This window comes from Hipposideros armiger, unplaced genomic scaffold, assembly GCF_001890085.2.
Source record: "Hipposideros armiger isolate ML-2016 unplaced genomic scaffold, ASM189008v1 scaffold_149, whole genome shotgun sequence".
NCBI lineage: Eukaryota > Metazoa > Chordata > Mammalia > Chiroptera > Hipposideridae > Hipposideros > Hipposideros armiger.
Window position 1 is genome coordinate 2,639,344 of NW_017731499.1, and position 16,337 is coordinate 2,655,680.

A 16,337-nucleotide genomic window follows, 5' to 3' on the forward strand; every position below is an offset into this window, starting at 1 on the left:
GCTTCTTAAAGTTTGCAGAACTACATGCTTTTGACGATAAATAATAATGATCACAGCAGCAGCGGCGGCAGTTAGCACGGGAGGGGCCAGGCATCTTTATGGATGCATTCAGGCATTTTCTGGATTATACCCATTTCTCAGATGAGTAAACCAAGAACCAGAAAGACGCCATTTGCCCACATAGCTGGTGAGTGGTGGAGGTGCTGACTTCTCGGATGCTGCTAGATTTCCTGAGCCAACCATGAATGTCTTGATGTCTCACTACGGCTCAGCCTCCATCAGTCAAACCACTGGACAGGATTCATGTGAAAGCTGATCCCCAGGATCAGAGATTTCCAAAATCCAAAACTTTGTCATTTCCCAGTGGCAATCTAACCAGTAAGGTTATTTTTAAAATGTTTTTATTGAAGTATAATTGACATATAACATTATGACAGTTTCAGGTGTATACCATAATGATTCAATGTTTGTATATATTGCAAAATTATCACCACAGTAAGTCTAATTAATATCCCCAATAAGGCTATTTTAAATTACTGATTTATTGGACAGTCACGTGACATCTATGTACCAGGTCCCCATCTAAGCCCGTTACAGGTGTGAGCTCATTTAATCTTCCCAAGTCCCAGTGAGGGAGGTAATTTTGTCCTCATTTCTCAGGGGAGGACGTGGAGGCACAGAGAAGTTAAGTGACTTTCTCAGGGCACACAGCTAGTGTGCAGCAGAGCCAGGAGTTTGGCTGCAGCATCTGTGCTCTTAGCCACCTCCGTGCGTGGTGTCTTTTTGCTGATCACACTATGATGTCACATCCCCTCCTTTTTCCCAAAAGGGTCTTCCTCCCCTTCCTGCCCTGGTCATCACGCCCATGGTGTTCCCTTTTCTTGGGTGGTTTACTCGTATCTTCAATCCAGGTGGCTTCCCCAAGTCACTGGTCCACTGCAGCCAGACTGGGGTCCACCTTCTCCAAGTAGAGAATACAGGTTTGGGAGGGGGTATGTGTCACACAGTTCCTGTGGCCTGAAAAAGGAAGGGTTGAGCTAATGGCGTCTGAGGTCCTTTCTAACTCTGGCACCCCAAAGTCCAGACTTCTTGAATGCCTGCTGTGCCCCGAGCAGGGGTGCAGGGAGGAGAAGCTTGGAGGGCCCGGGATGCTACCTGTGGGACCGGATATTTGCTCCGACCCGAGCGTCGTGTAGAATGTTGTAAAGACAGGCATGCACATTGGCGATGTGCTGGTTGTAAAGGGGTTTGTAAGAATTTAAGACATTAAAGGATTGTAAATAAAATGCAGGCAAATGGGCATTTGCCACAGCGAGGGGTGGACCCTGAAGTACGGTGGTCGTGATGATGCAGGAGCCTTCCCAGCCCTCGGAGGCTGCCCGTGGACCTACCCCAGAGCCCAGCTGGCAGGAGCACCCTTCACGGGCGGTCATTGGAGGAATTCGGACAAGGGAGATGGAAATGCATTGAGTGGGAAAACGGCAGGCTGGAAGGACAACTAGATTATGGTGGTCCCGGCAGGGGTGGGGACAGCTCAGGAGGTGGATTTTAGGGGTGGGGGAGTGGGCCCTATTGTTCAGTACTTGAATGTTGAGGGGTGGGGGTAAAGAACGGGGGCGGTCAAATTGATGCCCAGATTTTTGGCTCAGGCAACTCAGTGGTCCATCCACTGAAAGAGCGAGACACCCCAGGAAAAGGAGGGGTGGGCTTACAGGGCAGATCTCGGGGTCAGATGTTGACACGATGAGTCTTACCAGGTCCATGTCTGGAGTTCATATCAGAGATCCCGACTAGACATACAGGTTTGTGAGTCATTGACCTAAAACTGAGCCGTGTGGACCTGAGAGTGGATGCTCGTGTCGGGGAGAGGAGGGCCCCCTGTGAAACCTCCGCCTTTAGGCCATGGGAACAAGAGGAGAACCCACAGGACCATGGAAGGCCAGGAAGGGACCGTTGAAGAAGCAGGAAGGGACTCATGATTGCGTGGAGTGGAACAATTGGCTCACGGATGTGTTATGAGAAGTGCAGAATCGGAATGCGTCACACGCAGTAGAGACGCCTGTGTTTATCATTACATCAGAGGTTTTTACGGTGTGCATTGGCATTTCACTGGGTGCAGGCTGCAACAGCTATTTGTCACTGGAGATTTTACTCTGTGCTGGTTTTTAACTCATGTAATTTGTTTAAATGCATTGATCCTCTCCCACTGTTTTCCCTCGAGACATAGTTGCTTTGTACCTCCAAAGTGTTCTTTTGGGAATCACAACTTGATTAAAATAAAGATGTTTTATGCCCCAGCTGTGCTTATCGCACTGGACGTGACCTTCCAGCCAGGTGGGCTGATCTCCACTCTGGCCCCTCCGTCCTTCCCCAAGCTGAGGCCCGCCTCCTGCATGGTGGTCTGCGTGGTCCCAGGCACAGCTGCGTTGCCTCCAACCTGAATGCCGTCCGTACCACCTTGGGAGGAGGTCCTGTCAATCATTCATTTTACAGATGAGGAAATGCGTAGCCAGAAAGGAGGCATGGAGTCTCACCAGCAACCTGTCGTTGCTGCGATATGCATATGACAAAAGAGTGAAACACACATCTCTCAGGTTGATTGGGGAAATGACGTACGACATGTTGTTCTTGTAACCTGCCTAATCCATCTGCCATGTCCCCATTTGTTCCCTCATGACCACTGAGTCCCCTCTCTGTGCCAGGCACTGGGTAGCCAGTGGCACGGGAGACGCAGGTGGCCTCTGCTCTCGCAGAGCTGGTTTCCTTGGATGGAGCATTGCCGAAACCCCACCCCTTTGTAATGAAGTTTCAAGAGCAGCATCCATTGTCTCTCTTTCCTTTTCTTGACAGGTCTACATCCGGATAAGAGATGATGAGTGGAACGTCTACCGGCGGTACACAGAGTTCCGAAGTCTGCACCACAAGCTACAGAGCAAATACCCTCAAGTGCGAGCCTACAACTTCCCCCCCAAAAAGGCCATTGGAAACAAGGTACCGCTTGTCACCTCAGCCCTCGTGCCTACACGGAGGCAGACGTTTTCTTGTTCTTCTTAGGTTTATGGTTTAAACACACGTGCCCCTGTACACTTGCAACTCAAAAGCTAGCTAATAGAAGAGAAACAAAAGAAAGTAGGCGTCCATAACCCCACCACCTAAAGGCAGTCACATTGCATTTTGTTTGTGCACGTCTTCTTATTTCTCCAGGGAAGGGGTTGGCAAACTCGTCTTCTAAAGGGCCGGTGAGTAAACATTTCTGGCTTTGCTGACCGAACCGTTTCAGCTGAAGATGCTCAGCTGTGCCCCTGCAGTGAGAAAGCAGCCACAGACAGTGTGGACACCAGCGGGCATGGCTGCGTGCCAGTTAAACTTGATTTGTGAGACTAGGAGGCAGCTAGACTTGGCTTGTGGGTCATGGTTTGCCAACCCCTGTTGCGGACCCAGAACACGTCTCCTAGTTCTCATCCCTAGTTGTCATGCTATCTGTTTGGACTTCTGTGGCATTATCTCCCTAGCAGAGTTTTCTCAGAGGAGCTCCGCTTACTGTAGGGTCACTGCCCTCACGAGGGTTCATAATTTCTCATGACACCGTTTATCCGTGTATTTGTCCCGGTGCCCTGGAGAAAGGAGGCGATAGTCCTCCACACGTTTGCTGGTTGATTGGTTCTCATTCATTTACCTAGTGTTTACTGAGCACCTATTATGTGTCACGGTGTGAGGGGCAGCAGCCCAGCACTGGAGAGGGCAGGCCCGGGCGCAGCGCCCCGTGGAACGTCTGCTTCAGCAGTTGGCCTCATTCGGTCACCCCTCACGTTTGCTTAGAGCAGCAGTTCTCCATCCTGGCTGCTCTTTGGATCACGTGGGGAGCTTGAGAAACTATTGAAGCCTGCCCACCGCCCACCCCCATTCTGATTTAATTGGTCTGAAGTGAGGCCCGGGCTCTGAGCGGTTTAAAGGCTGCACGATGCTGATGTGCAGCCAGGCTGGCTGCACCCTAGCTTCAAGGTCAGTAGACGTTGGAGATACTTCAACAGCTGTAGGGTGTTAACTAGCTTGGCAGGGACAGTTCAGTCAGATGACGTAAGGTCATGACCCTTCTCAGCACAGGTGAGAAATCAGGCCTGTGTAAGAGGGGTCCCCCTCCTGCCGCGGTTCTAAGTGTGGCCCCTGACCAGCTGCAAGAGCACCACCGGGGAGCTCATTAGAAATACAGATTCCTGGCTCCCCTGCAAACCTACAGGCTCCGGGGCTGGACCCAGAGGTCCAGGGGGAGCAAGCCACTGGGTGGTGCAGGTGCATGAGGATGGGTGACAACCACGGCGCCGTCTTGTACTGACAGCACCCTGTGGCAGATTCCACGTGCGGCAAATTTCCTCGTGTCTCTCTTGAAAAGGCGCCTTACTAGGATTTCCTACCCTCTTTTTTTTTTCCTTAATTTATAAAATATTTCAATGACAGTTGACATTCAATATTATATTCGTTTAAGGTGTTTAGACACTTACACAACTTACAAAGTGTATATCTCCCTGATGAGTCTAGTGTCCGTCTGACACCATACATAATTATGCCTGTTCATTGATTTTCTTTTTTTAGAGTCCACATATAAGTGAGATCATATGGTATTTGTCTTTCTCAGTCTGACTCATTTCACGTAGCATGATACCCTTGAGGTCCATCCATGTTGTCACAAATGGCAAGATTTCTTTCTTTGTTATGGCTGACTGATAATCCATTATGTTTATTTGCCACGTCTTCATTATCCATTCGTCTGTGGATGGGCACCTAGGTTGCTTCCATATCTTGGCTGTTGTGAATAATGCTGCAGTGAACATAGGGGTACATATATTTTTTTAAATTAGTGTTTTGGATTTCTTTGGATAAATACCCAGGAGTGAAATTGTTGGGTCATAAGGTAGTTCTATTCTTAATTTTTTGAGGAATAGCCATACCATTTTCCATAGTGGCTGCACCAATCTGCAATCCCACCAGCCATACACCAGGGTTCCCTTTTCCCCACAGCCTCGCCAGCACTTGTTGTTTGTTGATTTATTGATGATAGTCATTCTGACAGGAGTGAGGTGGTATCTCATTGTGGCTTTAATTTGCACTTCTCTGAATTTCTTTCCATCTTGACCTTAGGAAAGAGTTTCCATAACCCACTCCCAACACTCGGGAATTCCATAGGGAAAACTATTACTGTTATGTTTGTAGATTTCTGTGTTTAAACCAGATTAGAAATCTGATCACATCAGGGTCTTTTAGATGTTAATTTAGACAGTTATAAGGCAGTTTATCTCAGGTCCAGAATTAATCTCTCATTCCATTTTTTTTTTCTGTTGAAGAAAAGTGGAATTGAGCCCATAAAAACAGAAGACTTAGAAATACTACCCTTGTTTATAGCAAGGAGTACAGTAAGTAATTCTTATGAAAAGGGAGGGAATTATATACTGATTTAATCTGATGACTCGCAAGCTCATACAGACCTTGGGACCCATCCAGAATGTCTTAAAATGTCATAAAACAGAATTCTGTCCAACCATCGTATCGTCGTTATAAGATGCTCTCATTTGCAGCAGCATCGCACCGAAGCAGCCCCTCAGTGACTCTCCCGGGGAACTAACTCGGCCTGTCTGTGTCTGAGGGAAATTAGTACAGGGCTGAAGGGGACATCCAGGTGAAATGTCTTCATTGTGCAGTCACTTCCCACAGCTGCTGTAACAAAGCCCCACACATTTAGTAAGACACAAATGTACTGTCTTACAGTCCTGGAGGTCCGAAGTCCAGAATCAATCTCACTGGGCTAAAATCAAGATGTGGACAGAGCCGCATTCCTTCTGGGGGCTCCCGGGGAGGCGCTGCCCTTGCCTTTTCCAGCTAGAAGAGGCCACTGAATTCCTTCGTGTGGGGCCCTCCTGTGTCCTCAGCGCTGCAGTCCCATTGCCGTCTCTGACTCTGGCCCACTCCTCTTACAAGGCCCCTTGTGCTCACAGCCGACCCACCCAGATAATCTACGATAACCTCCCATCCCAAGAGCCTTAACTGAATCCCACCTGCAAAGCCCCTTTTGCCCCGGAAGGTGACGTGCTCACGGGTCCTGGGATTCAGACTGGGCACCTTTGGGGGCCACACATTGCTGAACGCTTTCTCTGCAGCCTGAAGTGCCTCCCTCCCCACCCGGTATCTCCTCGAGCCTTATAGTTACGCAAAGCTTACCTAAGACCGAGCAGACCTACCAAGAACGCCACCAGTCCTCAGCACACTGGCTTGGGAGGCTCAGGTAGAGTGAGATGACATTCAGGCCTGAGGAGCCAGGGTCTGTCTGGAGTTAAGTAATCAGAGTGAGCCTGATGCTGTCCTGTGGCTCCTGTGCCAGGAGCAGGGGCGGCAAGTGAGTGTCCCCTCGGGGGTCATCCGCAGCCCTGCTCCCGGTTCTCAGAACACTGTCAATCCTGGGACCGCCTTTGAGCAGCAGTGGGATTCTTCCTGTGGAATCTGTGTCCACAGGGCCGCGTGGCCCCCTACCCTATCCTCCCCTCAATGCAACTCCGTTTGCCAGTAAATGAACTTGGGAGTGTAAGGCCCACCTTGGTGGGCCTGGCCCAGCACTGACTGGCTTGTACAAAGGCACCGGCTGGTCCTTAACTAGATTTGCCGTCACGCTTCCCGAGGTCAGGTGGATGTGAGTTTCTTCTTCCTTGGGAATCTGACAGTTCACAAGCAGTCATGGGCCCTCTGCCTCATGTCGAGCCTGTGCAGCTCTTTAGCTTTTCATTGGCCAGTCACGCTGTGATGCTACTTTGATTTGCTCTTTCCCCAGCATTTGGCTAAGACATACCTACTTCCCCTAAGTCCCCTCTGGCGGCTGCCCAGCACAGATCTGAGGGTCCATCTGATTTTCAAGGGCAGATTGAGTCAGAATGCAGGACTTCCACGCCCAGCAGAGGCTACCAATGAACTCTGCTAAGACACCAAGCTGTGCCTGCCTGACTGGACCTAACAGCTCAGGTTGCTCGCTCTGATACCCTGAGGGCAAATTTTCAGGAGTGCTTTGATTCTACCTTGGCCCAGAAAATCCCACCAGGTCAAAATCTTTTCTTTGGTTGGGTCACTTCAAGAAGGATGCACTTGGCACTTGGACCGTGAAGGCATGCAGACACGATATCTTTGGGTGGGTTGAGTCACGTGTACCTTGCTACTGTCAGCCTTGGACCCGTTAAATGAGTCACTCCAGAATCCACAGACTTGGACAGTCCCCCAGGACGTATTAAACATAGTTCAGCCTTTCTAAATTCACCACAGGGGTAATCTTTCTAGCCTGAGTTTCTAGATATTTCCCTGATGGTGCCAATTATAGAAGTAAAATGTGATCTTAACCCCAGTTTGAACTTTTTTGAATTGATAAAATTAGCACGTGGCATAGCTTGTGGATGCGGGATGTGTCTTTACCAAAGCATTTCGAAAGGCCATTGCGTGTTCAGCTATAGAAGCACAGACACCCAGGGTACTTACTCGCTAGCGATAACCATGCCTTCACGTAACCACATCAAGCCCAAATCTCGTTAAAATGGTTAACCTGGGTATCAGTCCACCACTTAATGAAGTTTATTCCTTTGTAGCAAAGTCAAGCCACGACAGTTGCATATTGAAGTTACTCATTAGTATTTAAATATCACAGGCATAGGGCTTGTATCAGTCAGGATGGTCTTGGTTAGGCTGCTCCGTGGTCTTGGCAGGCCAAACTGACCAAGGTGTATTTTTGGCTCATGCTGTCTGTCCATCGTGGGTTGCCTGGGAGCTCTGCCATCAGGGGCCCAGGCTGCAGGAGGCTCCTCTCTGGGTGTCGTGACAATTGTGGCAGCAGTAGCAAGGGACAGAGGCAGATCAGACACTGGTTCTTCAGGCTTCTGTGTGGAAGTAATACATGTCAATTCCACTCATTTCTCATTGGCCTAAGCAAGTCACAGGGCCTTGCCTAATGCCAAGGGGCAAAGAAGGCCACTCCTACCATGTGCCCAGGAGAACCAGAATCTTTACGGTCAGCTCTCATGACCCCCATGGGGCTGGCACTTCTCTCGAACCTCATTACCGAGCAGGATTGCCATAATAAGCGGGCACAGTGCCACCAGTCCAAGCCCTGTGGTCTCTGCATCTACACAGCCCCAGTCAGCTGCTTCCCTCCATCCCTGCTTAGATGACCCTCACCCAGGCCACTGTCAGCTCTGGTGTGGGCACCTGCAGTGGCGGCCCGTTTTCATCTTGCTGCCCACAGTCCAGTTCCCACACTGTAGCCACAGTGAGGTCTGCAGGACACTAATCAGGCTGTGTCACTGTTGATTGAAACCCTCCAGTGGCACCTGTGACAGTTAAATGCAGGACCCTTTACTGTGGCGTGCTAGGTGTCCCTTGGTCTGTCCCCCACCTGTCTCATGCCTGCCTGCTCTCCCTCTACACACAGCCACACGGACCCCCTAACACTTCCACGCTGTTCTCACCTTGTGGCCTTTCGCGCCTGCTGTCCCCTCCGCCTAGAGTGGCTTTCCCCGATCTCTGAAGGGACAGCTCCTCCAGCTTGTCAGGCCTCCGCTCCAATCCCACCTCCTCAGAGAGAGGTCTTGGCTGACCACGCTCATTAATGCCGCCCGTTTCAGTTTTCTCCTAGCACATGCCAGTAGTTGAAATGATATATTTGTGAACCTGCATATAATCAGGCTCTCCACACTGGAGCAGAAGTTCACAGAGTGGGGCCTCGATCTGTTACTGCTCACTGCGCTCTCCCCAACTCCGAGAATAGCGCCCGAGATACTCCAGGCCTGAATTAATGAACACATGAACAGAAATTAAGTGGGAAAGTTTCCCTTTTATCTTCTTCCCTCCACTGGATTCTCGGCACAAATTTCAAAAAAAAACCCAAAAAATGAAATTTAAATTCCAAAAGCGAATAGAATAACTTTGAGGTGACGGGAGGTTGTTCTCACTCCATTTTTGGATGAATACTCTTTGCAGAGTGGGCAGAAGACCAGCAGCCTCTGGAGATGGGGGAGAGGGCTCTCAAAGCATCCGAGGGAGCTGCCCGGCCAGCTTCCTGGCCCCTGGGCTCGGCCAGCATGAGGGCTTAGGTCCAGGCTCGGTTTGGATGATGCTGCTAAAAGTTGACCTTATTGCTCAGGGAGCAGATGAGGCTGGAGACTGTCATCCCTCCTCAGGATAATGGAATCGGCCTCTGAAAGTTCATTTGGCATTAAAGCAAGGCAAATCGCTTTCCCCCAAGCCGCAGATAATTCAACTTGTTGGAGAAATTATGCATTAAAACCCTCATTAAAAACACATACACCAGTGTGTGGCGGAGGGGCCGACTGGCGCGCGCTGAGCCGTGGATGCCGCCTTCGCATGTCCCTGGGAGTCACAGATGTATGTGCAGCAGCTCTGGGGACGCAGGACCCCTGCAGGGGAGGGTGGGTACACATAGTGGTGGAAATGAGTGGGCAGAGAGAAGCATACTGAAGCCGATTAATTCTTCCAGAGGGCAAGGGTGGCACGCGAGGCATAGAGGTTACACAGGTGATTTGAAGTGCAGTCTCTGCCTTCACGAAGTTTACGGTCCTTTGGGGAGATAGACAAATAAATCAGTTCTCACGGAGGGGTCCTCTGAGCTGGAGGAGGGTCCCCGCGTGCGCTGGAGGACGCTGAGCTAGCTGCGTTCTGCGGGAGGGAAATGCTCAAAGGGCCAGCAGGCGTCCCGGTGGTAAATCTCACATGTGGAGAGGCAGGGTCAGTTCAGGTGACATCCTGTCCTTCTGTACACGCTGTTTCCTCTCTACGTCGTGGATCAGTTTCCTATTGCTGCCATAACAAACTACCTCTGACCTTTAAACAACACCTACGTATCACCTTATAGTTCAGTACATCAGGAGTTCTGACCCAGGCCTCCCTGGATGAAAGTCAAGGTGTCAGCTGGGCTGGTTCCTCCCGGAGGCTCCAGGGAGAATCTGGTCCCTGGCCTTTGCAGCTCCCAGAGGCTGCCTGCGGGGCTCATGGCCCCGCCTCTGTCTTCAACGCTGCATCTCTCTGATCGTTTTTCTATAGTCAGGTCTTCCTCTGAGCACCGCAGGGAAAGGCGTGTGATGAGCCTGGGCCCACCGTGATCACCCAGGGTCATCTCCCCATCCGAGGTCCTTAACGTAATCACCTCTGCGACATCTGCTCTGCCCGGTAAGATCACATGCACAGGTCCTGGGAAGCGAAGCGTGGATATCTTTGGGAAAAAAATGATTTTGCCTGCCTCACACCTCTGTTTCTTTTCCTGGGAAAGCCTGCTCCTGTGGTCTCACTTTACACATGGGGAAGTGGAGGCACAGGGAGGTGAGGTGACTTGTCCAAGGCCATCTCACTTGGCAGCATCAAGGCTGATAACGCGGGCCCAGGTGGACGGCCCACGGAGCCCTAGCCCCCACCCTCTGACCCGCAGACCCGCGCAGAGCACCCTGGCGCACGGACGAACGTAGATCGCTTAGCCATCGCCCGGTCCGTGGACATTTCCGTGGTCTCCACAAGTCAGTTCCGTGGCCGCGGTGGGCAGAAGTCAGGGATCCGATGAAGCCAAGGCCCGTGATTGTCTCTCCCTTCTGCTGACCCATCCACCCCCACCCTCACTTAGGGGCCGTGTTTAGAGCTAGGGGCTGCCGCCCTTGTCAGTCCGCAGGCTTACAAACATCCCTGGTAAACCTACATATATGGACAGATACTCATTTGTGTATGCTTTTATTCATTCAGCGGGATGTTGTCAACTCTGAGGTTAAAAACAAAAGAAAGGAGGGTCCCTCCTGCTTCACTAGCTGTGTGGCCTTGGGCAAGCAATTTGACCTCCCTGTGCGTCAGTTTCCCCTTCTATGTACCCAGGATGGGCTGGTAGTGAGCAGGAGCATGTCCTCATCATAGAGGATGCTGGGACTCTGTGCCCATGCCGTGGATGAGCCTGACATGGGCAGTCCGTCCAGAACGCTCGCCCCCTGCACCCCTGCACCCCTGCATTTCTCTGTACAGTAACATCAGCTGTCACGTGCCCGGCTTGCCATGCACACCAGGGGCCCTGTGCTCATTTTCTCATCCTGCATTCTTGCTGAGCTCCGTATAAAATGCCTTACAGATGAGGAAACTGGGCTTGGAGGCTGTCAGCCTCCTGCCCGAGGTCCCATAGCTCGTATCAGATATTGAGTCAGACTCGTGTTACTGCCGCTGTGCCACGTGCCCCTTGGTCGGGGAGCCCTGTAACTCCACACCCGAATCTGGGAACTGGAAATGCAGGAAGTCACACATGACTGCAGGTTTCTACGTGGAGATGCAAGATTTCGGGGGATCCTGCCAGAAACACCCTCCTGTGGAAGAAGATAAAAGAATGCAAATACCCTGTTTGGAACAGAGACACGGGGAGCTCAGACACCATCCCCTGAAGATGCAGGTTTTCTAGAGAGAAACTGGGGAGAAGAAAGGAGCTCCAACTGAATGAAGCCATAAACTCATTTGACACGCTGCCAACCACGGTGTAAACAGTCCTGGTACTTAATGTATTAAACAAGAAAGAGAGAGAAAGTGGGCTCATTATACATAACACGTTTTTGTTTTCTCTCTAATACCATAAAAGCCTCTTAAGATATTTTCAGGGAGAGCAGTTGCTAAAGTTATCATGCCAGAAAAATTGGCTCAGGAGAGAGGCGTGGATGCGCCTCAGACCTGGAATGTGTATACGTGTGTCCATATGCAAACATGCACGTGTATTTAATAAGTGGGGGCTTCTTGAGAGGACTTTTCTATAATATCAAGTTAATAGCCAATAAAAAGGAATCAAGGTCATTTTATAAACAAATAACCCAGGGCCAGCAACCAGAAGTGTCTTAGCTGCTCTGTGCCCATGTTTCCGGGTGGAACGCATGGAGAGGCTGAATCCAAGGGCGTCACCTTGATGGTCTCGGGTCACAGACCTTGCAGGCCCCGCCTCCTTTAGGAAGCCTTCCCTGAACTCACAGTGTTAGCTGTTCCTACTCTGGGTTCTTTGCTCATACTCTTTCTCAGCCACCTGCTACACAGCTCTCTCTCCCCCATTTCCCCATGAATTCGAGAGCAAAGCCAGGTCTATAGAGTCCTTGTCTCTTTCAGTGCCTGGCGCATAGTAAGTGCTGAGTAAAATGTGTTTGAGGGACAGATGAACTCAAGCTCTATAGAAATTGGTGTGTGACACCAGTGTAGTGTGGTTACCGATTCCCTTTGTCCCGGACCCCCTTCGTTGCTTTAACTTACAGGCCTTCGATAATTGTTCATAGAAAGACGCCCACTGGCTGTCAACACAACACTGCACATTTCTGCAGAAGAGTCTACAAAGACTTTGCCGTAGCCATGCCTGGTGACAAAGATGAGTTATTTGACGCATCTGGGATCTGGCCTGCCCACCTCACCAGCCAGAATTGGCCAGCTCCCCTTATTTCACTCATCTCGGGCTGAGCCCGACACCTCTAATGAAGCAATGTTGAACCCTTTCGTTTGGCAATTGACAGGAGTTATAAAACACTTGATTCTCTACCGGGCAGTTAAGTGTTGTCCAAAATATTGCTGGAGCTGTTAAATTGTGTCATTATTTAATCTCCTCTTCTAGCTCTGAAGGCCTTCTGACCATGCTTCGCCCAGGTTACATCTGTTTTTTTTTTCCTTCTCATGTTTGGACAGCTATTAACATCACAGCCCGGAGAGCCCTTCTCAGCTCTTAATCTCTTCTCGAATAATTGAGAATCACGGCTTCCTCCCCCTTTGGCACTCCCATTAATATTGAGAATTGTGTATTGCAGTCTTGGTTCATCTTTAGCAAGCAAGGAAAAACACATTTTTAATTTCTCAAGTTGCCGCCATTTTAGCTATTTCTCCATCACCAGGTCTCTGGGGCTCAGAATCCCTCACGTATGGGGGAAGCCATCCCTTTCCCCTGACCGTCTCTGTAGCTTCCCAGGCCCTGTTCGTTTTGAGAAGCCATGCGATTTGGTTTCTTTATTGCCCGAGGCCAAGAGGTTAAGACTTGGGGCTGTGGCGTCTCACTGGAGTCATTTCAGATCCTGTGTCCCTGGCAACACTGGCTGTGCGGCCTCCGATAAGTCACCCGGTCTCTGTGACACTCAGTTCTCTCAGCTGCCACAAGGGGCGAGGGCGCTTACATCGCAGGCTCTTGTGACAATCCCAGGCGATGCTGCAAGTTAACCGAGTAGCACGGCTCCCGGCCTGTCGTGAACCCCCGAATGCTAGTTTAAAATAATAGTTCTACAGAGGAGGCTCGGTAATTTGGTTTCCATTCTCTTGTCACTTGTGATCACTCGGACGTGGGGAGCCTGGATTCTTCTTCCTTCCCTCCCCTCTTCGTCCTCCCCCCTCTTCATTTTTCTCATTGTCACGGCTGGTGGGTTTTTATCTCCCTCTACCCCGTTTTGGAAGGTTATTGTTTTTAATTGGGGTATCACATATCTCCAATCTTTTTTTTTAAAAGATTTTTTTTATTGGGTAATTGGGGGGATGGGAACAGTGATGGGGAATTGGGGGAAGGGGAACAGACAAGTTGCTGTCGTTTTGTTCTTCAATCTAGTTGTGGAGGACGCTGCTTCACTGGCCCAAGTTGGCACCATTGTTGCGCTCTTCCCGGGCGAGGCAGATCAGTCGCCGGCTTCTGGACAGCCGCTCACTGCGGCTGCTGGCCGCTCACGCTGGCTGCTGGCTACACACGGTAGCCCATGGCAACCCACTGCCACAGGGGCTGCAGCCTACGCCGTCGCCGGCGACTCACGGCAGCGCAGCTCCAGGTTGAGCTGTTGTTCAGCATCTTAGCTGTAGAGGGCAGTGTCACTGGCCCTCATATGTGGGATCCGAACCGGGGCCCTCTGGCATCCCAAGCGAGTTCTTAACCATCGCGCCACTCGGCCGGCCCACATATCTCCAATCTTAAGGGTACAGCTTGATGGATTTTCACAAAGTGAACACACCGATATAAATAGCATGGAGACCAAGAAGTAGTAGAACTCCATGCTCCCTCTTGTTACTCTCTCCCCAAAAGGGTGGCCACTGTCCTGAAAAAAAATCCATCGGTTAGTTTTGCCTCCTGTAGGACTTTACATAAATGGGATCGTATAGCAAGTACTCCTTTGTGTCTGGTCTGTTTCTCTCAGCATCACACCTGAGCGCGTCGTCCGTATTATTGCAAGTAGCAATTGTTTTTTATTTCTGTGTAGTATCCAATTGTATGAGTGACTGTACCACAATCGATTTTTCTTTACTGTTGATGGATGTCTGGGTGACTTCCAGTTTGGCTCGATTACACATAGTGCTGTAATTAACACTCTTGTATGTGTAATTAACATGCTGTATATGTCTTCTGGTGGCTATAAGCCTGGCTTCTGTGGGTTTATGCTTAGGCATGGAATTGTGGGTCACAGGGTGTGTGTCTGTTCCACTCCAGTAGATACCGCCAAAGAGCTTCCCAAGTGGTTATCCAGTGATATGTGTTATACAGCGATGGCTTCTTAAAGGGAGGGGAAACATACAAAGATTAAGATAAGCACCCAGGGTCCGGCCGAGTGGCGCAATGGTTAAGAACTCGCTTGGGATGCCAGAGGGCCCCGGTTCGGATCCCACATATGAGGGCCAGTGACACTGCCCTCCACAGCTAAGATGCTGAACAACAGCTCAACCTGGAGCTGGGCTGCCATGAGTCACCGGCGACGGCGTGGGCTGCAGTCCCTGTGGCAGTGGATTGCCATGGGCTACCGTGAGCAGCCAGCAGCCACAGTGAGCGGCCAGCAGCCACGGTGAGCGGCCGTCCAGAAGCCTGCGACTGATCTGCCTCGCCAGAGAAGAGCACAATGATGGTGCCAACTTGGGCCAGTGAAGCAACGTCCTCCACAACTAGATTGAAGAACAAAACGACAGCAACTTGTCTGTTCCCCTTTCCCCAATTCCCCAGCACTGTTCCCATCCCCCCAATTCCCCAATAAAAATCTTTAAAAAAAAATAAAAAAAAAAAAAAGATAAGCACCCAAACTCCCACCACCTAGAATTGACAGCTGTTCACATTTTGTCATCTTTGCTTCTAAGTTCTTAAAAATGTATTGCAAAATGTTTCCAAAGTGCCCCAGAATACACAGAGAAATATAATGAACAAAGCATGTATCATCACCCGACTTAACAAATGTTAGTGTTTAGAAATTAAACGTTACATGCTCCTCTCCCGCCCTCCAGGGAGAATCATTCTGTGGAATGGTTCTGTACCCTTCCTGTCCGTGGTTTTATACTTTTATTATATATGATTACGAGTGGTTTTTTTTCCTTAACTTCACATAAATGACACCAGCCTTGATCTTTTCACACCTTGTAGTTTTCACCAGCTTTACCTTTTTGAGATTTACACATTTGGACTCATGGGGTTCCAGTTCAGCGACTTGCTATACTTACTGATACTCCTCTGTCTGAATATTCAGTGTCGTATTTACTCCCCCTTTGATGGGCAGTTTAGGCTGGTCACAGTTTTCCCTGTGCAGACAGCGCTGCAGCCAGCATCCCGGCCATGCCTCCTGGCACCCACTTGCTGCTTAGTTTCCCCATGTTGCACACCAGTGACTGAGGGTGGTGGCTTTAGGGCATGCTTGCCTCCAACGTTCCCAGCTGTTGCCAAATTCGTCTGCAAGGTGGTGGCACCAATTGTTCACCCTCAACCAGGTGGATGAGAATTCCCATTGTTTCATGTTCTCAATGACACTTGGCATCATTAGACTTACATTTTAATTATGTTTTGCATCCTTTGGTCATTTTTCCACTGGGGTTTTGTCTTTTTCTTACTGGTGTCTGGGGTCTCTTTATGTTTTCTGGATGCCAACCTTTGTGCATGCCTTTAAAAAGAAAGAAACCTCTCGCGCGCCCCTCGCAGTGGAACCCACCGCCTCTCCCCTTCCTCCCTCTGCTCCCTGTGTGCCTGGCACCCGTTTCCCTCCCAGCCCTCAGCATGCTTCAGTGCCTGCACCAACTGTCTGCCATCCTCATCGGGCTGATTTTCAGACTGTACACAGCAAGACGCTGGCATGGTGTCTTGTATCAGTAGAGGCTGGATCAGTGGTTATTTTCACGAAAAAACAGTAGGCCCCAGGTGTGCTCTTCAATACGGACCCAGAGTAGAGCCTCTCCACAGCTCCTGTCTCCTGGACGGCGCCCAGAAAGCTCTGAGTGTCCTAGAAGTGTTGGACACAATTTCCTTGGCTGCTTTGGAGAGCCATCTTCCCTGCCGGTTCCCGACCACGTCGAGCTCAGCCACCCCTCTGAAACTT

The 16,337-nt window shown here is 50.2% G+C and overlaps 1 protein-coding gene across 3 annotated transcripts in view; it reads left to right on the plus strand.

The window, feature by feature from the left end:
• SNX29 (sorting nexin 29) overlaps window positions 1-16,337 on the plus strand; it is a 482,345-nt gene that overhangs the window by 376,554 nt on the left and 89,454 nt on the right. For all 3 annotated transcript variants that reach the window (XM_019650893.1, XM_019650895.1, XM_019650896.1), the window contains one exon: window positions 2,851-2,991. In XM_019650893.1, coding sequence (XP_019506438.1) covers window positions 2,851-2,991 — 141 coding nt within the window. The remainder of the gene's footprint in view (window positions 1-2,850; window positions 2,992-16,337) is intronic.